The 25,002-nt window shown below is 46.9% G+C and overlaps 1 protein-coding gene across 2 annotated transcripts in view; it reads left to right on the top strand.

Moving 5' to 3' along the window:
- Nucleotides 1–4,762: 4,762 nt before the first annotated feature.
- Ddah1 (dimethylarginine dimethylaminohydrolase 1) overlaps nt 4,763–25,002 on the top strand; it is a 126,193-nt gene continuing 105,953 nt past the window's right edge. Inside the window, exon 1 of one of the 2 annotated variants that reach the window (XM_041651054.1) lies at nt 4,763–5,407. In XM_041651054.1, the coding sequence (XP_041506988.1) occupies nt 5,105–5,407 (303 nt within the window). In that variant the 5' untranslated portion in view covers nt 4,763–5,104. The remainder of the gene's footprint in view (nt 5,408–25,002) is intronic. The other variant, XM_041651064.1, reaches the window with a different exon arrangement.

The following is a 25,002-nucleotide window of genomic DNA, read 5'->3' as shown; positions in this document are numbered from 1 at the left end:
GAAAACTTAGCTTGCCTGTTTCCCATTTTCTCCACTGTACTAGAAACTGACATTAGCTAGCGTTTTCCCCAGCCTTTTGTTTCTTTCTGAACTCACACAAAATACATTTCCTAGGCTGTTCCATGTTTGTTATAACTGGGTGAATGAATGTTAACCAGAGGGATACGGCCAGATGGCTGTGTGTCCTTCTAGGCCTGACCCACCATACCTTTTACACATGGCACCCCGTGTTCTTCCTCATGGACCTGGGGCCATGTGCTGAAGGGTTGGACCAACAAAATAAAAGATGGATCCTTGATGCTGCTTGGAAAAAGAACTGCAGGACAAGGAACCCCAATACTAGGCTGAGAGGTCAAGAGATACGTTTGCCACTTTGTGACATCATATGGGGTGGTTCTGCTGTCATTGAGGTCAAGAGATACGTTTGCCACTTTGTGACATCATATGGGGTGGTTCTGCTGTCATTGAGGTCAAGAGATCCGTTTGTACTTTGTGACATCATATGGGGTGGTTCTGCTGTCATTGAGCTCAAGAGATACGTTTGCACTTTGTGACATCATATGGGTGGTTCTGCTGTCATTGAGCTCAAGAGATACGTTTGCACTTTGTGACATCATATGGGTGGTTCTGCTGTCATTGAGCTCAAGAGATACGTTTGCACTTTGTGACATCATATGGGTGGTTCTGCTGTCATTGAGGTCAAGAGATCCGTTTGCACTTTGTGACATCATATGGGGTGGTTCTGTTGTCATTGAGGTCAAGAGATCCGTTTGCACTTTGTGACATCATATGGGTGGTTCTGTTGTCATTGAGGTCAAGAGATCCGTTTGCACTTTGTGACATCATATGAGTGGTTCTGCTGTCATTGAGGTCAAGAGATCCGTTTGCACTTTGTGACATCATATGGGGTGGTTCTGCTGTCATTGAGGTCAAGAGATCCGTTTGCACTTTGTGACATCATGGGGTGGTTCTGCTGTCATTGAGGTCAAGAGATCCGTTTGCCACTTTGTGACATCATATGGGTGGTTCTGCTGTCATTGAGGTCAAGAGATCCGTTTGCACTTTGTGACATCATATGGGTGGTTCTGCTGTCATTGTCCCCGCAGCCAGAGTTATTTCAGTAGCATTGGGTTGATCTACCCGTTGTCCTCTTGGACAAGTCTCTAGCACCTTGTAATACTTTCCTTAGAATTCTCTTCCCCTCTTTAATAACTCACATCCTAAAATATTACCCCATTCCTAAACCAAGTCCAACCACGTCGGCAGCTTTCTTCTGCCGCCGCCAGCCACAGCGACAGCTCTTCCCCCAGCCTCCTAGAGTGCTTTGTCACTTGCCTCCCCACGCTTATCGTAGTTCCAGTTCCGCAGAGCTTGGGTGTTTTTTCCTGGGAAGATCCTGAGCGTCTTGAGGTCAGAGATCCTCTGATGCTATTTGCGTCGCTCTGGAGTGTGTGGTGTGTTGCGTCTCCGGAGTTTTCAGTAAACATGCATGAGGAAAATGAACTCGTCGATGGATTAGCTTCCATGAAGTCCGTGGTCCTGAGAACAGCCTTCCACCACTGAAGCATGAGGCACGTAAACAGTCATTTACTGGATCTGTGGTGTTTTCCTTACTCTTCTCAGCAGTATGCACATTCTAACGTTTCTTGACAAGTACTTAGAGGAGACAGAAGGCACGGTTATCAAATTTCAGACGGCATAGACGAGAAGTAATAAATAATGCACAAGGTGATAGAATCAAACTCAGACAAGTGGGAAAGAGGCAGATGACATCAAATGAGGATAAACTACAACATTAGATTTGCCAAAAACAAGCTACGCAATTTCAGTACGGAAGACACAGACAGCACCTATTTATGGGGGAGACTTACCCGTTTTGATCATGTGCCGGGCTAACACGAACCCTGAGTGACACACAGGTCCCTGTTCACAGCTGGGCTGAGGACACTGAGTGACAGAAAAGAGTTGAGTCTCCAGTGAGGCACAGACACAAATTTTGGTGGCTGGGTGATGGCTAGCTGGAGGTAGATACAGCCTTTCTATTGAGTAAAGTCCATAGTAACAAAGGACAGGAGGAGAAACAAAACCTTCTGTTTTAATCCTGGCACATGGGTGAACTTTTACCTTCCGAAGACTGGCGGGAATCTTCCACCTAAAAACTATTGGAGTGATTTCTGATTTTTAAGCTAGTGCTAATAGGGCAGACTTGGGCCTCTTGAGAGTTTTGATTTAGATGAATCTAGAAGGTCTTAGAGACCTTGCTTCTAGTGATCACAGCTGCCCTTCACTGAAGGCCTCTCATTTCAGAATCTGGGAGGTGCTCTATCAACTGTAAATGCACAACATTCTCGGGGGACAGGGAGAAAAGAGACACCCCATCTACTCTGGGTTCAGCTGAGACAGCCACTGTAGAACAGCCCAGGAGAACGTCTTCCTAGGTATCGAGACTTCCTAAAAGTTACGCTCGGTGTTTTAGCAAGAGGACTGGAGCACAGACCTCGACACTAGACCGCTGGAAAAATGAGTGCAGTGGGCACAGAAGCCCGGGCCCTGGCCCGGGTGTTTGCACTTGGATTGTGGGTGCAAAGCATCACACCTGGTCCAAGGTAGAAGGCAATAGCCGTCTGTTAGAGGTACACCCTTGATTTTGAAGATGGTCCCTGAGTGCCTGTCAGTTAGACAGAGGAAGGATTCTCTCACATCTGCATACCATGCCTTGGATGGGATAAGGGCATGGTGATATTCACCAAAAGGAAGACGATTAGGATGTTAAAGGACTTTGGAACCAAATCAGCAGCTGCTTTCTGCTAGGTCAGGCTTTAAGAGTGCTGGGGTCAGGATAGATGGCAGAAAGATCAGACTTGCCTTCAAGTACGTGAATGCTGTCTTGTGAAAGATTATTTTAGAGGTGCTATTATGCCCCAGATCGCTGGGTTCCCCAAAACCACCACCGAGTCTACACTTATATGTAAAAGCAAAGAGTCTTTATTCAAGCCTAAACTTGGATTCTCTCTCCGGCACAGCAGTTGAGAGCAGAGATTGTCAAGCCCACTTGGGATAGGGCTTTTGTCATTGTAGAGGTTGGAGTGAGGGGATTGCCAGGGTTTGGGACCCTGATTTGCTGACGTTTGTCTAGAGGGCTTGGCAAATGGGGAATAGGTGAGTCCCAGTTCAGGGAAAGCTGGTGTTCTTATCTAATCTTATCTAATGGTTGGAATGTGAGGTGCTTACATTAGGTGTTGACCCTCCCTGAGTGATGTCAGTTTATGGTTTTTCCTGGAACCCAACGCTGCCTGTCCTGGCAGCTGTGTGGTCTGAGCCCCATGTGTGGCCAGGCTGCCCTGGGCCCCATTATGTGTGGCCAGGCTTCCCTGGGCCGGATAGTGAAGCCTCCATGTTGAAGATGGTCCCCTTGAACAGAGCATACCCCTGGATTATTTAAACTGTGTTGGGTGAAAGAGGAAAAACTGGGAGCTTTGCGTCACTGTAAAACAAAGGAAGCCTCTAGAGAAAAAGAAAAGGAAGGTCAACGAGGAGTTCCGTGTAGTGTGTGTGCCCACAGCAAGGGTGAGGTGGCAAGGAAGTTGGCATCTCTTCCCCAAGGTCAAGGAACTTGACTGTGAAGCTGCAGGTGACAGTGTGCACATTTCTATCACAAGGACAGTATGCTTGCTCCTTACTCCTGGCAAACACATTAGATCACATTTTCTTCAGAACTGGTTGCTGTGGGAGACGTATTCTAGGGCTAGGTTTTATATTATCGAAGTTTTAGGGCAAAAGTTCCCAGCTCTGGGGGTTCCCATGGGGTACCTTCAGCTACTGGTCCTCAAGAGAAGAATAGTGGTGAATAGCAGAGAAAGGAGATTTAATCAGTGTGGCTAGCATGCAGTTAAAGGGATTCAGAGACCTCCAAGTCCATCTTTGGGATCCTGACAAAAACTTTATCTAGAGGACGAGTTGGGGGAAGGACGAGTTGGGGGAAGGACGAGTTGGGGGAAGGACGAGAGGATTGCAGAAGATAGCTGTCCTAGCCGAGAAGTCTCAGTTGTTTAAGGTAGTTGAGGGGATTGCATGGGATGCTTGCTCCTGCTTGGAGGAGGTGCTGTAAATTCCCAGCGTGACGTGTTGCTCAAGCTCTGCTCTTCCTGGCATTTAAAGTGACTATTGGTTTAAACCAGTGACTTTCAATAGCTTGTTGGGAAGTCTGGAACAGGACGTTGTTAAAGCCCACAGTAATGTGCCTCAGGCTTACCTTTGTGCCTTAAGCCTTGGGGGGGGGGGGGGAGGAGGGGAGATAGGTTAGGAATGCTGGTAAACAAGATGAAAGACTTTCCCCTTTGTTTTAGTCGCCCTGTGGGCTTGAAGTATCAGAGTTTTTTTGTTAGTTTGTTTTGTTTGGGGTTTTTGTTGTTGTTGTTTGTTTTGTTTTTGAAAAGAGGGTTCTAGGTACTCAGTTGCGACACCATCCACGTGTCTGTCTCCTGGATTATTCTTTCTTGTGGGTGGAAAGAAATGCAATCTTTGAATAATACTGAGTTAAACATGGGACAATAGGTCAATTCGGAGAAAGTCAAGGCAATATGGGTAGAGACAGGCTGCTACACCTAGGTCCCCAGTGCCCAGTGAAGAAGAAAGTGGGGAAGTTTATGGACAATCACCTCTCATGTAGTACCCTGACCATTAAGTCCTTTCCAGCAGGTGCAGTAGAGCACTGCCCACTTTCCAGGTCCCCATGGGGGACCACGTGAGGTGTGCACCTGCTGTGGGATACACACACCTAGGCCCAGGGAGAGCGTCAGAGCTGGGAAGTCTCCGGCTTCCGCGTCCATCCTTGGTGACCCAGGCCGGGCTGCTGCAGGCGCCAGGAGTGCAGGAGTAGGCGCGCGGGCGCAGGGCCGGCGCCCCGAGCTCTGGGCATGCTCAGTGGCGCAGGCAGGGTTCCGGGCGCGAGCCGGGCTCCCGCAGCAGCACATTCATCGGCTGCCAAGAGGAGCCTCCGGGCGCTCGCACGCTTGCCCGGCTCGCCTCACAGCCTGGGAGCGCGCTGCTCTCGGGAGGACCCTGCCGCCGCGCCAAACCCCGCCGCCGTCTCTCCGTGCGAGCCATGGCCGGCCTCGGCCACCCCGCCGTCTTCGGCCGGGCCACACATGCCGTGGTCCGGGCGCTGCCCGAGTCCCTGTGTCGCCACGCGCTGAGACGCTCCCAGGGTGAAGAGGTGGATTTTGCTCGCGCCGAGCGCCAGCACCAGCTCTACGTGGACGTGCTGGGCAGCAAGCTGGGGCTGCAGGTGGTGCAGCTGCCGGCCGACGAGAGCCTGCCCGACTGCGTGTTCGTGGAGGACGTGGCCGTGGTGTGCGAGGAGACCGCCCTCATCACCCGCCCCGGGGCGCCCAGCCGCAGGAAGGAGGTAACGGGCCAGCTCCCGGGCAGGCGACGCGAGGGGCGCGGCCCGCGGACGCGCGTGGGCCCTTTTGCGCGTGGAACCGACCCCGCGGGCTCAGTTCCTAACTTCCCACGGCGGGACCCGGGCTGTGTGGTTGGGTGTGGGAGATCCAACCCAGACAAGTTCATTGTTCACACCTCCTGGCTGTCGGGGAGCCTTCGAGGCGATCTCCACTGGACTGTGGTGACGCGGACTCGGGCAGGTGGCTGGGTTGGGGACCCATCTCGCCAGCGTTTCTGTCTTGCAAATGACCCAGTGCCGAAGATAATACTACTCTGTTTCCTTGCCAGTGGGGACAGAGAAGGGTCCTCCAAGAGGGCAGGTGGAAGCTGGGAGGAGGGTCCCCCCAAGTCCTGCAGGGAGCTCCTGGCAGGGCCGGGCAGGTGACATCAGGCAGCCTCTGTGGCTAGCGACCTGGGCATCCGAGTTACTTTTCAGGGGTGGCAAATGAGTCCTGGAGAACGTGCCTGGCAAGCGAATGTGTTTAAGGTTTTGTTAGTGAGCTGTGTTTAAATGTGTGTGTGAAAAGCTGTGCTCGGTGCGGGTTGGGCGTGTGTGTTTCCTTAGCAGTGGTAGTTTTTACTAGTTCTGTAATCTTTATTCTCTCTCTCTCTCTCTCTCTCTCTCTCTCTCTCTCTCTCTCTCATAGCAGTTAAGAAGGCTGTATTCTTCGAGGGGCGGGGAGGGGGTAAGTGCCTATAAAACGATCGTATCTTGTGGAAATGGCTGTGACTGCTTTGAAAATAATGTAGGAGAGTGGCGGGAGAGACACATAGAGCGGGATTAGATTTTAAAATGCCGTCTGGCCTGGGATCTTACCACTGTCCGGGAAGAGCCCAAGCGCAGGGTTCCCCCTCACTCTTGGCATCCAGCAGCTAACAAGGTGCAGGTGGTTTCTTTCGATCCAGAGGGATTGTTTAACCCCCTTTCTGTCAATTTGGAAATAGTTCCTAGGGCTCATGACTTAAATATACTTATTCCACACTTGCTCTGCTTGCCTGGTGAAACCGTACAGAGTCTGAGTATGATCTAGTCCACCTGTTTGTCATTTAGGTAATCAACGTTTCTTCCCACACTCTGGCTTACTGGAAAACCAAGAGTAACAGGCCTCCTTCTCTTAGGCTGTTCACTTTCCTATGGTTACACCTTTCCAGACAGGCCTGTGCAAAAGGCTCCCACTCTCAGATTAGGCTTTAACCTAATATGAGTGTAGCCACAGTGGATAACTACTAATACATTCTTGCCATATGGTACGGCCTGAAACATTCCTGATACATTCTTGCCATATGGTATGGTAAAATCGACTTCAAAAAGTGTCAAAATGGTACTCATTTGATGAGCGTCTTCATTTCATCTCACCATATTCATTTGATTTGACTTCTGTAAGGATGCATCTCTTGGTAACACAGATAATATATTGTTCGTGTAATTAGCTTTCCAAGTTTGGTTTTTCTACTATAAGAGCTAGCATTGATCTTCATTAGCCCTGGAGAGATTTTGATATTTTAGATGTCAGAATTAGATTGCATTCTCCAGTCAGCTTGGTGGCTCACACTGGCCAGAGGTCAATCCTTGTGTTCTCTTTTTCTGTGTAGGGCGCTGAAGCCAGGACCTTGCCCATAGTAGGTAGGCATTCTGCTATCGAGCTAGAGCCCCGGCCACAGAGATCACATGGTGTAGAGATGAAGATGTTCTATCGCATTAATTCTGTGTCTCTGGGGACATGCCCTTGACTCATTCTTCCCACTCTAGGATGGGTATAAGGATTCCATGCCATGATGAATCTGTAGACTCACCAGAGATCCAAAGACAAGCTGTTTAGCAAATGTTGACTGTTACTGGATGTTTCATGACTAGGACGCAGTCAGCTGCTCACTGATGTCGTTAGTGGTGCTTCTGTTTCCCAGGATGAAGGCAAAGCCACCCTCCTGCTTTGGGCTTCATCTTAATCTGTTCTGTCGCACTGCCGTCTGACCTCCCTACAAAGCACCTTTGCTCCTGCAAGTCATCTGGGTCGCTAGGGTGAGGTGCTTCCTGACTTTGATAGGACATGTGCAGTCATGGCTGGGCAAGATGCTTTGGAGAGTAGGGCCATGCAGGGCGATGCTTGCTAACATCTGTCACAGCCGTTGTCACCTTGGCAGGTATGGATGCTTGGTGAATGGGTGGCTGAATGAAGGAAGTGCTGAACAGTACCTTCAGGTCTTGATGCTTGAAGGATGGGTGGGTGGATGGATGTGTGCGTGGATGGGTGAGTGGATGTATGGGTGGGTGGGTGGATGTGTGGGTGGGTGTATGGATGGATGTGTGGATGGATGGGTGGATAGATGGATGGGTGGGTGTATGGATTGATGTGTGGGGTGGGTGGGTGGATTGATGTGTGTGGGGGTGAGTGGGTGGGTTGATGGATGTGTGGGTGGATGGTTGCGTGGATGTATGGATAGATGTGTGGGTGGGTGGGTGTATGGATTGATGTGTGGGTAAATGGGTGGATGGATGAATGATGGATGGGTAGATGGATGGATGGGTGGATGAGTGGAAGAAATGCTAGCCTTCAGGTGTAGATGCTTATTGAATGAATGAGTGACTCCATCAGTCAATGAAATGCTTAACAGACAAGCTAATGACAACTCCAGGATCCTTTCTGGATTGAGATACACTTTTGTGTGTGAAAACCTACAGCAGCCAAGGAGTCGTGTTTTAAAAAAAATCTCATCATTGGTATTCCTGCCCCCAGTCACTTCACTCCCCATTGTATCTTCATGCCAAGGCCAAGGTGGTTAACGCAAATGTGATCCTCCTCCGAGCCGAGTTCTGGAGGGCTTCCATGGAGCTGGACCCTGCTTGCTTTTCCAGCTTTAGTTTCATCTTTGCATCTCTTCCTCAGAGCACGCCCCCATCACTTGGCTCAGACTCGGTTCTTTCATTCACAGGTCCACCTTTCTGGACACACACCTCCTTCCTCTCCTCCCTTTAGCTGGCTGTTCTTGGCCTGTTGTGCCCATTAATACCACTTTAGCTAACATTTATTGGGTACTTGCCATTTGCTACAAACTGCCAGCTCTGTGACACGCATTTATTTCATCAATGCTCATTCAACAGTATCATTATTGATGAAACAGAGAAAGCGATAGCAGAAATCACTCAGGGTTGCAGAATGGCACCAATGGAACCAGGAACTCAGGTGTGTAGCATTCTTTCTGACGCATGATTAGTAAAAACTCAGAGAGAGACATTGGGTTTCACCCTGAAGGTCAGAAAAGCAAAGCAGCCAGTCACTGGCTCTCACCTTGACCTTGGTCCAAAATGGTGATCCTGCCTCCAGGAATCTCAGAATGAGACTCATCTCCTCCCATTTTATATTCCTCTCTATTTCTGGGATTAAAGGCGTGCACCACTACTGCCTGGTTTCTATGGCAAGCTAGTGTGGCTCCTGGAATTAAAGTTGTGTGTTATTGCGACCTGGTCTGTAAGGCTGGCCAGTGTGGCTGTTTTACTCTCTGAACTTTAGTCAAGCTTTATTTATTAAAATATAAATGGAATATTACTACAGCATTCCAAAGTTCTGGTCCCACTCTCTGAGATGTTAGACATCACTTTTCCCTCCCTGAACCTGTTTTCTCCTTATGAGTGACCTCTACCCTATCCCCTCCTGCCCCCCTTCTGATGTTTTTCATACCCTGTGATTGCCTGCCCACAGCTCAGTACCCTCCACTATCTTTAGGAGCAGGGATCTTGTCTACATTGTTTCAAAGCCTCATACACAATAGACATTCAGAAAACATTTTGATGGACAAATGTATCCGTGATTGAGCCCAACTTTATTTCTCCTCCCTTATGAGGGTTTTGGACTTTTTTCTTTCTTTCTTTCTTTCTTTCTTTCTTTCTTTTTCTTTTTTTTTTTTTGAAGATAGGGTCTCACATTGTAGCTCAGGCTGGCCTGCAGCTCACTATGTATCCCAGGCTATATTCAATTGCTGACATTCCTCTTGCCTCAGCATTCCAAGTGCTGGGACTATAGATATGATCCACCCCGCCCAGTTCTAGTGATTATTTGGTTTTTATAAGCATACCAAGTTGGTAGAGTCCCAGACATTTTATTATGACCGTGGGTGGTTTGTAACTTTAGCCCCCATCCTTCCCTGGTTCTTCTTGTCATTTATTATTGCTTTGTTTTTAATAAAAGTCTTGAGAATGTACTCTTTAATCAAAGCATTGTGCTGGATTTAATGACTTTTCTTCTTTGGAAGAAAGAACCAAATTTCAGAGCTTGTCTGAGAAAACCCAGTGTTTGCCTCAGTCAGGTTCCAGTGATTCCTAGGACTTCGAACTATGCAGGAAGCTTCAGGTTTTGTGAAGGCAACTATATACAGGGAAGGCTGGCAACTATATACACAGAAGGCCAGCAACAGTATCCACTGGCAACTCTGACTCTCCCCAAGTTGGGATGTTTTGTAATAGATTTAATAGTTAGGAAACAAATCAACTCGGAGAACCAGATCATGTTTCAAATTAACCCAGTGCATTTTTTTAAGGGAAAAGTCAACTCTTGAATGTCAAAGTCCTATAAACAACCCATGTAAAAGCCAAACTAGGATTGGCGACAGTGTAAGGGCTGAGGGATGTTTAATGATTACATTTCTGTGTAGATAATGATTTCCTAAGTTCAGGGTGTACCTGAGGGTGTGTGGTGTCCCAACCTTCCCTCCATTCTGCCCCAGCTACTTAACCATTTTCTTCAGTTTCTTCTCTGAAGGGTTTTAATACCTAATAAATGGTTTACTGACAGAGCTCACTTAAGCAAAATTGTGAAATGTATTCTCTGCCCTCTCCTCCCCAGTAAGAGCTCCTTTATCCTTTCCCAGACACATGGGATAATTCCGTCCAGGAGAAAAACCACACCAATCTCTTCTCACAGACTGATGATGGCTTTAATTATTCTTTCCTCAGTCACTTTCAGTTTTATGGACCGCTCTAGGAAGAAGGCAGTGTTTAACATGAGGTAATAAACCCCGAAGGGGAGGAGACAAGTAGGAAAATGGATAAATGGAAGGAGGGAACAGTATAGAGTGTCGCCTCCTCACCAAGGTTTGGGGACCATCGTGGAGGAGAGGCAGAAAGACTACAAGAACCAGAGGTTGAGGAGGACCAGAGCCAGGCAATGTTTTCTGAGTGTCAGAGAATCACCACACTTGTGAGCTTGCAGCTGTGATTGCCTGCACAGGACCAAGAGAGTCAACATTCTAGCTCAGAGAAGGAAGTGTTTCATGAGCTCCTACCCCTGACTGAGGAGCTACGAATAGTGGATGGCTTCCAGGGGATGGAGAGAGAGACAATTTTCTTTGAGGTGTGGTTCTTGGTAGATTTGTTGATCACAGTCCAGTGGATGGCCCAAACCAAGACTATATGGACCACACTAACTGGAGTCAATGGATTCCTGTATCAGAAGAAGAGTCGTGGAGCCAGAGAGTTAGGAAGCCAGCAAGGAGATAAAAGGAAGAATCGAAGATAAATATCATGAAAATGCACTGTATGAGATTCTCAAGGACTTAGTAAAATATTTTAAAAGAACATATATTTAGGTTGATGGTCCCTTTCTATAAGGACACTTAGATACCAGGACCTGTATGGTTTTTTTTTTCTTCCAAGATTGTGCTGAATAGTAGCAGATAACCAATGTCAAATACTTGAGTTGATGGATCCTGAAAGATGGCGCTACCACTCTTTTTAAAAGTCAAAGGAATCTAGATTCAGGAAACCAGGTTAAGTAATGAGTCTGTCTTAGTTAGGATTTCTATTGCTACGAAGAGACACCATGACCATAGCAACTTGTATAAAGGAAGATATTTAATTGGGGTGGCTCGCTGACAGGTTCAGAGGTTCAGTCCATTACCACGGTGGGAAGCATGGCGGCATGCAGGCAGACCTGGTGCTGGAGAAACAGCTGAGAGTTGTGTATCTTGCAGGCAATAGGAAGTCAACTGAGACACTGGGCAGTATCCTGAGCATAGGGAACCTCAAAGCCTGGCCTCCACAGTGACATACCTCCTCCAACAAGGCCATACCCACTCTAACAAAGATCTCAATAGTACCACTCCCTTTGAGATTATGGGGGCCAATTAAATTCAAATTACCACAGAGACCAAAGTCACAGACAACTTGTAAGTTCCAGCATTGAAATTTCCTGAAAATGTGAGGGTGGTTTGCTTGATGTGGTTATTGCCAGTGGTTGATCCTCACAGAACATTAAACAGACACAGAATGACTACTTGGATTTCACTTTACCCATTAACAGCGTGTGGTCTAGCTTGGTCTTTACCTGAAGTGAATCATTTTCTTCCTTTTTCTCATAAATTAGAGCAGTTTGCTTTCATTTTAGTTAAAAAGTAATAATTTGGGCTCTAGAGAGATAGCTCAACAATTAAGAGCACCTGTTGCTCTTACAGGGTCTTAGATTCAGTTTTCAGCACCCACATAGTGGCTCACAGCCTCTCCAGGGATCTGACACCATCTACTGATCTCCAGCAGGTAAAACATGAATTCATACACATGAAATAAATGGATCTATCATCATCATTGTCAATTCCTTGAACCTCCTGAATTTCCCAGGCAGAGTTGATACCCAACTGTCTGTTGTTTGCCAGCAGAGTAGATGTTTGCTTCTTAAACACACAATTCTTCAAACTTCTGTGTGGCTTCAGATGAGAATACTGCCCCGACCATTGTTAGAAATCTCACTGGCTGTCACTGATGGGAAGGGACCGCACTGGAGACCTACAACACTGCTCTCAATAGCAAATCATCACCCCCAACTAATTAGAACACACGTTCCTTTTCAGGGTGTCTCTTTTTCACCTTCTCTGTGTGGACTTGGCAGTAACGTATGAAAATTGATGTGCATCAGAGACAGAGATGTGTCCTACAGTATAACCTGTTTCTGTCAGTTGATCTCAAATGCTTTGGAAATGAAGATGGGAACTGACTTCCATTAGAGATCATTAGCTAAAAATGCCTTTCCTGCCATGATTCTAGAAACATCAGAGGAGAGGGCAGGGAGTGGGTGTTTTGCCTTTCCCAAGTACTGGGACATTGCTTTTGCATATATTTAAATTCTTATTAAGCTAAAACTTTTCAATTTGTTTTATTATAGTCATAGTAGGAATTATTATTTAAGTCATAACTACAGAAGAATCTAACTAAGATTTGCGGGGTGGGGGGTATGTTTGTCTTCAGCTACCTTTTTCCATAATGCCCTGTGATTTAGAGATGTATTTAATTCTCCTTTCCCATTTGTGTATGTGCACATGCACGTGTGTATACATGTTTGCAAACGTGTGGGCATACTGTGTGAGGGTGCAAATGCGTGTGTGTTTACAACCACACAGAGGCTCGAGGGTTTTATCTGGAGCTATTCTCAATCATTCTTCTACCTGTTCACTGTAGGCAGAGTTTTCCTGTCCAGGTAGCCGCTCCCAAAAAACAGACAAGGAGACTTAATATGAATTATAAATGCTCAGCTGATAGCTCAGGCTTGTTACTAACTAGCTAGCTCTTACAAATATTTCTATTAATCTACATCCTGCCGTATGGTGTTACCTCTTTTTCATCTCATACCTCCTGTTTCCTTCCTGTATGTTGCTGGTGACTCCCCTGACTCTGCCCTTCTTCTTACCAGTATCCTTAGTCTGGTTCTCCCACCTAACTTTATCCTGCCCAGCTATTGGCCAGTCAGCTTCTTTATTTAAACAATCACAGTGGCATACATTCACACAGTGTAAAGGAATATTCCACAGTTCAACAAGGCTGCTCTCAGACCCAGAGCTCACATGTGCAATTTATCCCTCATGTCAGCTTCCTCAGGGCATCCTCTATCTCTGCTTCGTGAAGCTAGAATTTCCAGATGCTCTGCCACACCCACTCAGCATCTGTGTGAGTTTAGGGACCCAAACTCCATTCTGGGCAAGCGCTTTAACCACTGAGTCATCTCCCCAACTGGTGCTTGTTCAAAGTGAGTGTTGGTTGGCCTTCGGTTTTGTGGGCCTTTTAAATGAAAGATCTGAAGTCATTCAGAAGATTGCGTTTTCTGAATGGAGATTTACAGATTCAGTCACTATTCATAATAACTGAAGTTATAATAAGAGAGACTGGCCTTATTAATATCGTATATGCCCCAGTGCATTGTTGGCCCCAGGTTGTCTTTAAATATGTATTTACCATGAATAAAGCCCCCAGTGTTCCATAAACATGATCAGTTAACCTTTAACATTAGCCCCTGTCGCTGTCTTCAAACCAAAATCAAATATTAAATCAGTTCTCAGGTTTATTTCAGGAGCAGGTGCTTTCTATCCAAAGAGGCAAGAATAATCTCAGGCAACAAATCCTATTTAAAACTGTGTGGAGCTAACGCTGTCTTAGTTTACTTTGCCATTGTCAAATAATTTAATAATGCCCCTTGTCTTCCTGGAGCCAAGTACAGAGGGAGCAGTAACATCCCACAGAAAGAAAGAGTCACCAGGCTTCAGACTCTTGTCTGAGCCCAGCTCACCCAAGCAGGAGCAACAAGGAACCACTACAGCAGAGTATGAGACCAAGAGCTGCAGGTTTAATACCACCAACAGATCCTCGTGGTGGGCCTGACTCTGTAGACGGCAAGTCAGATGGGATAGTTCAGCTGCTTTGAACCCAGTGGGCTCAGTGGGGTGAGCTGTTAAGTCAATTAAGAGGTGTTTTGTTTATGCTGAATATATGCAAATAAGTAACCTTTGCCCTTTTGCTTTAGTTTTTTGTTCTTATATTGCTTAATAAGTAAATTAAAATAAAATTAGACGGTAGTGACTATGAGTGTGACGACCATGGAAAAACAACTTCACTCCCGAAAGGGGAGGGATCACTGAATCAGTCATGTTTGTGTATCCAACAAGCGCCTGTCTGTATGTGCCAGAGCCAGTGTTTAAATGTTGGAGAGAAGCACTAGATAGCATCACTGCCCTTTATCCAGCTAGGAAAGCTGACCACTGGCAGATGGGGGGTGGGGTCCATGATGGGGCAGACCACCAACAGGTGGGGGGTGGGGTCTATTCTGGGAGAGACCTCTGACAGTTGGGGGATGGGGTCTATGATGGGGCAGACCATCCACAGTGGAAAAGGGTTTCATTTGTGTTGGGAAGGATTAGAAAAAAGTCACCCTGCCAGGAATCTCTGCTCTTGAGATTTCAGGTGCTGGATCTCACGTTCACTACCACATCTCTAACTGTCTTCTCGTTTTGGTGTTGGAGACACTGGCTGTCTAGCACACAGATCCAGTTTCTAAGTGTTCTTCCTTCCTTTTTTCTTACCAAAATGCTCTGAAGTGGTCTGACTCTCCTAGGGTTCTTAGGTAGCACCTCAGGAACTCTGAAACCCATCCTGCAATGGATTCAAGCCCACCTTAGGCCTGAGAGTTATTCTTCAGGTGCTATTTAAACTCTAGAAAGACATTTTTTTTTGTCCTATACGTTATCAGTGTATTTTTTGCTGTTCAGTCATTTTCCTCTTTGGCCCATAATTCTCTATTCTAATGTGTATCAAGTAAACCTGATCCCTGTATTGAATGCAATATTTATTAATCATGCTTACTGTATACAAGATTATCCATACCTGCTGTATGAACATTACCCATGGCAATGACAAGTAAGGAAAAACCTTCATTTATATTTGATATTAAAATGTATTTTTGTCCACAGAGCTCAGGTTAGCAGCAATCAGCATGGAACCTCATGCTAAGATAAAGTAGCCCACACTGGATGTGTGTAATTATGGACCTAGATCTGCTCACACTACAGTAGGTAGTGTGACAGAGAGAACTCTACTGCCCAAAACTAGGCAGATGCTAGTTTTGATTTCTGAAGTGATATTAACATACAACATTCTTTTAGTTGGACGATGCAGTGTTTTTTTTTTTTGTTTTTGTTTGTTTTTTTGAAACTCAGATTGCTTTGAGGCGGGACGTATAAGTAGAAAGTGATTGGGAAAACATATAGGGAGGTGACGATGGCTTCCATAAGGAGATGAAATTACATGAATAAATACAAGGCTTATTCAGCCTGAGACATTATACTTGTTTCAGTCAATTAACCTAAACTTGTGTCTTGCTAATGATAATCCATTATGAGATGGAGCTGCGTTTGCTGAATCTGCTTCAAAGGCTTTATTTATTCAACCATGTACAGCTGATGGGGAGATTTTCCCCCTGGAAGAGGATGGATGAAAACCCAGTGACATAGCCGAAGCCCCTAGGGCCACATGCTCTGCACTCTCGCCGACACTTTCACACACACTTGCCAGTTGTGCTCTGTGGCAGATGTGACAGCAATGGCCAGGGGGAAGTAGACGGCCATCCAGACATACGGATGAGCTTCCGGGTGGGTTTTCTGTCGCGAGCCTCTTGGCTTGCCCAGGTAAATGTTGTGAACTCTCTGTGTATTCCATTACTGGCTCTAGACTTCTGGTGTTGTCTCTATAATTTTAACTTTTGTCTTCTGAAACTGTGGGATGACGTTATTTTTTCTAAATAAAGACATAAAATGAGGAAATACCTGTTTGAATGTTCCCTTCCTATAGTTAGCTATGCATGCAAAAAGATTGCTATTGGTATAATATAGGCATAATTGCATTCTAATTCCTAATGGGTTTTTGGAGTAATTACCAAAATCTCAGAAGATTTCACATGCATGGCTGCCGCTCGGTTGGGTTGACCTCTCGTGGTGAAGCCACGCATCCACCAGACTGGCAGTAAACCCCTCCATCCATAGTGCTTAGAACTTGATGCAGAAGAAGGTATATGCTGGTGGTAAATCTAGAAATTGTTATCCTGAAATTATTTTCTTAAAAGCTGAAATTAGATTGATCATGGTACAGCTGTGGAATACTAGAAGGCAAATATCCATTTTTCTTTCTTTAAGTTTTTGATTCAAAAAGAAAGAATAATATGACTCCAGTTTGGCTGTGGGTCACATTTCAGGATATTTATATTTTAATCATAGTTTCCAGTTAAAAAGGCTTGTGTGAGAAATTTGAAGCTAATACTTTGTTTGAAGGTAGCCACCATATTTTTTATCTCAATTTTGTATTTTCTAAGGCACTCAAGGTGCAGGAGTCATGTTGTTTGTGTTATGTATGTATGGGGCACATGTATGTATGTGGGGCCACATGTTTGCATGTGGGGGCACAGGTATGTATGTGGGGGCACAGGTATGCATGTGGGGGCACAGGTACGTATGTGGGGGCACATGTATGTATGTGGGGGCACATGTATGTATGAGGCACATGTATATATGTATGTGGGGGTACATGTATGTATGTGGGGGCACATGTATGTATGTATGTGGGGGCACATGTATGCATGTGGGGGCACAGGTATGTATGTGGGGGCACATGTATGCATGTGGGGGCACAGGTATGTATGTGGGGGCACATGTATGTATGTATGTGGGGGCACAGGTATGTATGTGGGGGCACAGGTATGCATGTGGGGGCACAGGTATGTATGTGGGGGCACAGGTATGCATGTGGGGGCACAGGTATGTATGTGGGGGCACAGGTATGCATGTGGGGGCACAGGTACGTATGTGGGGGCACAGGTATGTATGTGGGGGTACATATATGTATGTGGGGGCACATGTATGCATGTATGTGGGGGCACAGGTATGTATGTGGGGGCACATGTATGTATGTGGGGGCACATGCATGTATGTGGGGGCACATGCATGTATGTGGGGGCACATGTATGCATGTATGTGGGGGCATGTGTATGTATGTATGTGGGGGCACAGGTATGTATGTGGGGACACATGTATGTATGTATGTGGGGGCACATGAATGCATGTGGGGGCACATGTATGTATGAGGCACATGTATGTATGCATGTGGGGGTACATGTATGCATGTGGGGGCACATGTATGTATGTGGGGCACGTGTATGCATGTGGGGACACATGTAGGGGCAGAGGACAAGTTCAAGAGTCAGTTCTTGCTTTCTAGTAGACGGTTCTGAGAATAGCACTCAGGTAATCTAGCTTGGTGACAAGCCCCTTTACCTGCAGAGCCACCTCACCCACCCAATTTCATCTTTTTCTGATTTCTTTTGTAGTGTCCTAATTCTCTATCAGAGGCCCTGGAATATTCCCGCTTCCTTTCTCTGAAGAATAGGATTCTGGGAAATAGAGCGTCCTTAGGAAGACATCCCTGAATCCTCATGTTTCTCTGTTCCTCTCACATTTAACCTCTCTGCAGCCCTAGGCCTCCATCTCTGACTCTTTCCAAAGACATAACCAGCTTGCCTATCCCCGGAGCAGACTCTGAAGACCAGGCTCTCTGTGCCGTTTGCCCTCTTTTCTCCAGATAACAGTTGTGTACTCTCTACCTAAGTCTACTGAAAGTCGACTTCAGGGGTCATGACTAGATCTTTAAAATTTTTTTGCAATAATAGAATTAATATTATTGCAATGTGGAAAAGGTTTTATTTCCTAAAACTTGACTCATTTGTGTGTGTGTGTGAGTGTGTGTGTGTGTGTATGTATGTGTGTGTGTGTGTGTGTGTCTGTGTGTGTGTGTGTGTGTGTGTGTGCTAACATTAAATGAAATCTATTTCTTATTCTGTTTCGTGGTAGAAACAAAACAGGAAAATCCACTGCGTCTCCTTTCGGCGATACTGTTCCACTCAGGCTTTCTGTGGGAACCACAGAGGGTCGTGCCTGCAGGCTGGGTGATGTGGGAGTGTCATATATCAATCTGTTGGTTTCATTGATTAAGCAATAAAGAAACTGCTAGGCCCATTTGATAGGCCCACCCTTAGGTGGGTGGAGTAAACAGAACAGAATGCTGGGAGAAAGAAGCTGAGTCAGGGAGTCGCCATGGTTCTCCCACTCCAGACAGACACAGGTTAAGATCATTCCTGGTAAGCCAGCTCGTGGGCTACATACATTATTAGAAATGGGCTAGTCCAGGTGCGAGAGTTAGCCGAGAAAAGGCTAGATATAATGGCCAAGCGGTGTTTAAAAGAATACAGTTTCCGTGTAATTATTTCAGGTAAAGCTAGCAGTGGGGGCGGCCGGGTGCCGGGGACGCAGCCCGCTGCCCTTGTTTCAGCAGCCGGGTAGATTCTGGGGATCACAACAACATCTCAGGAGGTTCCCCATATACACCACACCACTCTGGATTCTCACTCACTTGGCTTGAGCAGTGATGGAGATGGTTTCCTTACTGTTTGAACCCTGTCCATCCACCAATGGTGAGTCCCTCATTCCATGGTGGCTTAGTGGATATCGCTGGAGAACGTGAGGAGGATTCTCTCCTACTGGGAAGGTTACACTGGGTGAACTCATGAGTACTCTCCTGCATCCGAGCAGGCTGTCTTGCACCCTGTTTTAGAGTAGATTCCTCAGCAATTTTCCTGTCGTCGTTCTCAGATCACTGCCCAGAGGCCCGGAGGTGACTTTGAAAGGTCACTCATTTCACAGATTTCCCACCCAGCCTTTGTGTACAGATGGCTATGCAAAGCTTGGGTTTATTCCCCACCCCTCAAACAGCCAGTTTCAGCATCTGTTGACGGTGGTATCTGTTAAACATGAGACATTAGGACTGAAGTATACAGGCAAGTACGTGTGACTGTCCAGAGATGGGCTCCTGTTGGGGATAGGAAGCTGGAATACCTGGGTTCCCTTTGTAACCCTGTTCCAGCTGAGCTGCCCACTCCTAAGAGCGAATTGTACAGCCTCACACACGCAATACCTTCTTAAAATGTCTTCTGAAGACGTTGATAAGATTAACAGGGCAAACTCTGCCGTGATGGCTGAAAACACACATTGCCTGTCTGTCATGAAAGGGGCTTGGAGTTGTGCAGCCTGGAGCTTCAACAAGTGGCTGGCGCTGGTGTTGTGTCCATGTCTGGTTTTCCCTTAACCACAGAGCCTCCGCTGTTTGCATGACTGTGTCTCTACTCAGATCTCACAGAAGCTTCTCCCTGAGTGGGGACAGTAATAAGGATTTGGTCTAGTGCCTTTTCCTGAGAATACAAGTGGGAATGCGCACGACACAGGCCATTGGCCTCCATGCAGCTGAGAGCTCAATCAGTATTCAGAACACGCTCCTCCAAACCCTGTCCAGCCCTGAGGTCACCTGATGACCGCAAACGCCACTGCTATAGCAACCACTGTCCCTCAGCTTGCTTTAAAACTCAACACACACACATACACACACATCACGGTTGAACACATTCAAAATAAGGTTGGAATAAAATCAGTTTCTCACAGCCCCTGCCTTGTAAATGACCTTTGGTGGCAGCGTGGGTCACTGAAAATGCTTCAAGGAGTTCTTGAGTTCCGATTTTTGATGTGCTGCTGAAGCCGGGAGAGGGTTTTATAAAATGAGTTGCTTTTTCACAAGCTCCCCCGCTCATGCGGATTCCTTTCTCGGATGTCATCCCTGCTGTGGCCTTTTCTGGAACTGGCCATAAAGGAGCTGGTCTATACAGCTCCTTTGACTTTTTGTTCTCCCTCACCTCTCAGGATGTTTCCTGGAACACTGTGGATTGGCCCATATACTGTGGCTCGGGGTAGTTATGTACAGATGACAAGCTTCATTTCCTAACTGGATTGCAGAGTGCTTTGAGTAGGCCATGCCAATATTTTTGTTCATTAGCAAATGAACTTGAGTATGTGGCATGACAGAGTGTGCCCACTGCTCACAATATAGCCAGGGATAGCTGGATGTAAACTTCGTTATATTTTTATACATGGATGCACATGTATGTTCCCTGTGTGCTGTAGATCACACAGGAAAGTGTATCTCTTCCTGGGACTTGTAAAGAGGCTTGAAGTCTACTCGTATAGACCCAGATAAAACTCAAACATTATCATCTTAGTCTTTGTTGTCAGGCTTTGCTGTTTCAACAATGACGTTTTAGTACAGGTCAAAAAGCAGCAAAGTAGGGTGCTTGGTGTCGAAGTTGTGGGTCTTTATTACTACATAGGAAGGTAAATCACTTCTCTCTGTGTGGCAGAATCTAAAGACAGAGAGGACAAGAAAAGCAAGTGCTGAGAAACAGCCACAGACTCTTCCCAGTGAGCAGGCAGGCTCACATATAGAGGTTGCTCACATAACACCATGGAGTTAATTTGTGCACTTAGAAGTGATACGATCATTTGTAAATCAAGTTAAGGTGATTTTATAGGGGGATTTTAGGCCTCTGCCACTGTGCCTGGCTTTTTATTTAAGTGCTGGAGACCAAACCCAGATCCTCTTGCTGCAGAAGCAGGCACTTAGCCCGCCAAGCCATCTCATCAGCCTCTACATTCTATTAAATGCTGTGCTGCTGAGGGCTGATGCTGACCACTGTGGGGTTCAGAATTCCGACCTGTAACTCGGGAAGCTTGAGTGAGGACGCGAATGCAAAGGTAGTCTGTCAGGATCGTCGCTGCCTTTGAACAGTAGACTCTGCGTCAGGATCGTGGCTGCCTTAGAACAGTAGACTCTGCATCTCCATTTGAACCTCAGGATATTTGAAGATGGACCTGATTCAGCCCTGTGGTTCTGTCCAGTAGCTAGCAACAGGTTGCCTGAGACGGCCTCTCAGTCTTGGGCACAGTCCTGAGTGTGGAATCTTCCCAGGCTGAGGGACTGTTGAGTAGAGGGAAAGGTTCAGATTAGAAGAGAACAGGAGAGGAGTGATCGAGTGTGCACCATTAGCAGAATTCAGAGCTAGGTGCACCCCAAGCATGATGCCAGGCTTTATACTCTGGGTGTTGTGTTGTGTGCCCCTCTATATCATATTACCAGGAGAGCACCCCCAGTTCACTCCATTGCTCCCATTGTCTCCTCAAACGAGAGAACAAGGCCTGTCTTAGGGCTGGATAGTTACTAGTTCTCCCAGCTTGTTATGTTATGAGAAAACACTGAGTCTCAGTGACTTAAAAGGTAGAGATGGTTCGCAATTCAATAGGATGGTCTCAATGTCATGGTGCCAGCATGCATGTGAGGGCACTCTGCCAGCAGGGAATGGGCTCTGTGCCCATAAGAGGCCCAAGTGTAAGCAAGCAAAAGGGGGAATATGATAAAAATCCAAAGCAGGATACCAGGAAGGTACCAGCTTGCTCTCTGGGCAGCTAACTCAGCTAACTCTGGGCAGCTAATCTCCCATGGGATGGTCTTAATCCATTCACGAGTGTAGTGACCCAGTCACCCGTCACACAGAAACCGAGCTTCCCTACCAGGGACCATAGCACTGTCCCAAAGCTGTGACGGAGAGCTGGTGTTTGTTCTCCAAAGCCAGGGCATTTGGTAACCATGCCAGAGAGCAGACATGAACACTCAGCCTGTTGTTAGGGGATCAGGACTCTTAAGACATTGTCAGTATAAATACTATGACCACAGCTTGATGCCCCCCCGAGAGTCAGCTGGCCAGTTAGTGAGGACACCGAGACATGCCCTTCTCCTGCTGAAGTCATTGTTTCTGGACAGCAGCTACCTGTCTCTGCCCCTCTTCCATACGGCTAGCTCAGAAATGTCCACACCCAGGAGGAACACTCTGGAGGAAGGCTCTCACTGTCTCTAGCCACGCTTAATATTTACTGGCAGAGGTCTAATCCAAATAATTAGACAGCTTGTGGAGGGGCTTGACCTTGACTTGTGAGCGCTGACGGGTGATGAAAGCCAGCCTGAGCAGGAGTACTGAGAATCTTCCTGCTCCAGGAAGGCAGCGGACCCTTCAGGGTTAATTCTGCCCTCTGCCCTCCCATCCCTTACTCCCTGTGTGTGCTCACGCGCGTGTGCGTGCGCACACACACACACACACACACACCAGCTCTTGCTCAGCTTTCCCACAGACAGTTCAGGAGAAACTCTCTGAAAAGCACATGAAAGGCAGGACTCAGATTGTCACAGATTGTGTCTGTCGTGAGATAACTTTAACCTTAAACCGCAACTTAGCTGGTGTCATAGACCCCAGGTACAAAAGCCAAGGGACAAGGAAGCCCCTCAATGACCCCATGCACCTGTGTCTTGGTGAGGGACTGCGGGTGCATGTAGGGCCTACGCTTTGTTGCGTGTGACAGGAGTGAGGCAGGGTCACATGCCTGGCTTAGAGTCCCTGCTTCCTGAACCCCATAACTAAGTCCTTTCGTGTCTATGAAGACTTGGATAAACCCTTGTCTCCAGACTCTTCTCTCAGGCTGTAGGCTTGGAACCAGTGTTTCCTATGCTCAAAAGAATTTGTGGGTCACATGTACTGCTGCTCCTTCTTATGCAGTTCTGATTCTGCTCTTATTAAAGTCACCTTCCCTGCTGGAGGACGCTATCATCCTGCCGCAGCTGCTAACCCCGCAGGGACTTGTCTTTGGACAGCTTCGGCTCTCTCTTCTTCCGCTCCCCCCCCCAGACCCCCAAAGTCCAATTTTCCTCCATCCACTCCCTCATCACTAAACCCTTGGGGCCCCTTAGAGACCCTGCCTGGTTCTAATACCACCCGTCTCCCCAAAGACTGCCCACAGTGTGAACCTCTTACGACCAAACACGACACTCTCTCGTGCTTGGGACCAGCTCTCGGGAGCCCACCTTCTCCCAGGGAGACTGTCACCAGCAGGAAGGAGCAGCAATGCCGCCTTGTCTCATGGGCAGTGCTAATTTGCACCGGCCATGTAAGTCCAATCCTCTCAGCAGCTGGCTTGGCCCTGATCCACGCTCTGGGAGCAGTCAGTGTCTTGTTCTTAGCAGAGGAAATAAGACGTCTCTTGGCTACTAGATCGGTTGGTCAGCCTGGTTACTTCTGCTGTTAGACCTGTCCTGGGGTGACCATTCTTCCTTCCATGTGCTCAGATTGTCAACCGATCTCATTAGCTGGGTTTATGTCTCCTACTACCCTCTGGATCTCTAATACAAGACCTGAAAATTGACCCCAGGTGTTGTGGAATCCTGAAACTGACTGCCAAGACCTTCGGTGCCATGTTCTGCCAGCCCTGCTTCTGCATCTGCGTAGTGAATTCAGCAGGCTGAACCCCATCCTACCCTATGGTGGGTGTAACTGCCAGCCTGTGTCTCCTTTGAGAGTCTCGGATGCCAGGCTCATCTTCCTTTGCCCAGAGCTATGGCCCATCCCTGGCCTTGAGCTTATGAGAGTCCAGCCTACTAACTGGACTCTGAACCAGCAGGCCGTTACCTTAGATTTAACCTACTGAGAAGACCAGAGTCACGTGACAGCTGAGGCCTAGGCCTCGCTTTTCCTTCTCCTTCCCACCTCTTGTGGCAGCTATTGCTTAAATGTTATCTTTCTGACCAAGTTTAATCAAGAAACTTGGATCCCTCATTAAACTGACTTCGGTGCAATTTAGCAAAATGGCATTTGCTGATGGAAAAGCAATTTTACCGTGTTTAATTAAGCAGATTAAAATATGAACATCTCAGTTGTCAAAACTGTTATTGTAGATTTCCCGTGTTCTGTGATTTTTTTTTTTTGTAAAAGAGAAATTGTTCACATTATTGCAATTCCATATAACGAAGAATGGAACAAAGGATATGGTGCAGGCTCTGGAACAGAAAGGTCAGTTGTGTGGTGGGCTGGAGTGTGGGGCTGCTCTGTGCCGGACATTCCTTCATGAGAAGACATCAGTCACTCATGCGCGATTTCTCTTCTGAAGGTTTGGACAGAATGCAATCAGCAAGGCTGTGCTGGCTTGTAAACACAGGTGGCCAGTTTGCAGAGGAAGGGAACACTTCTCAGACCTCGCACATGAAAACCAGTTCTCAGAACCTCTCACTCTTGGCAGGAGTCCCCGCTGCTCTGGGTCTCTGAGAGCGCGGTTGATTGAGAGAATTAAAGAGCGTACCCAGGGATGATAAAAGCACAGATGCTGGTTAGTCGGGATAGCAACCTGAAATCATGGGCCTGGCTCTTCTGACAAGGGAGGGGGGGAAACGAGACTGCAGCTCCCGATCGTAATTGCTGGATGTTTACTGCTGAATACCGAAACCGTGGGAGATCTCCAGGGCCTCCTCGGGATGATGGAAGCACAGCCACTGCCTCTGGCCGATGGTTGGGAAAGGAGAAAGTAGATTTGCCGAGAAGAAACCGTTCCAGCATTTGCATTGAGAGCAGGCCTGTGTGTTTCTGAGGAAACTCGGGGAGCAAAGGCTAGTGTAATAGTTTGCATAATTCAGACTGTCTAAACCTGTAATTCTTGGTAACTGGGTTCCTGGTAACTCAATTTGAATTTTTGGCAAGCCTTGGGATGAAAAGGAATGGCCTCTGGGCTAAGGCTAGCAGTCATATTGCTCAGGACTACTGAATTTATATTCTAGTCAGAATGTTGTTTCTCTTAGGCTGGGAACACCCTTGTCCACTTAAGAAGGAGAACAATTGGAGTGCCAGTCTATTTGAAACCACAGGATCATTAGGACCACAGAGTATGACTTCCTACCCCTCTTCTCTCTAGGGATCTCTATGTTTCTTTCTGCACATTTATCTATAACTTAAACTGCTAATACCTTGTGCCCCCCCCTCCCCCCCGTCTCATGGGCCTATATTAATTTGT

Source organism: Microtus oregoni, unplaced genomic scaffold (genome assembly GCF_018167655.1).
Source record: "Microtus oregoni isolate MIOR12 unplaced genomic scaffold, Mior012 000000F_ref0000247, whole genome shotgun sequence".
Classification (NCBI taxonomy): Eukaryota; Metazoa; Chordata; class Mammalia; order Rodentia; family Cricetidae; genus Microtus; species Microtus oregoni.
Note: the sequence above shows the minus strand (reverse complement) of the source record. Positions and strands in the feature narration are given on the sequence as shown.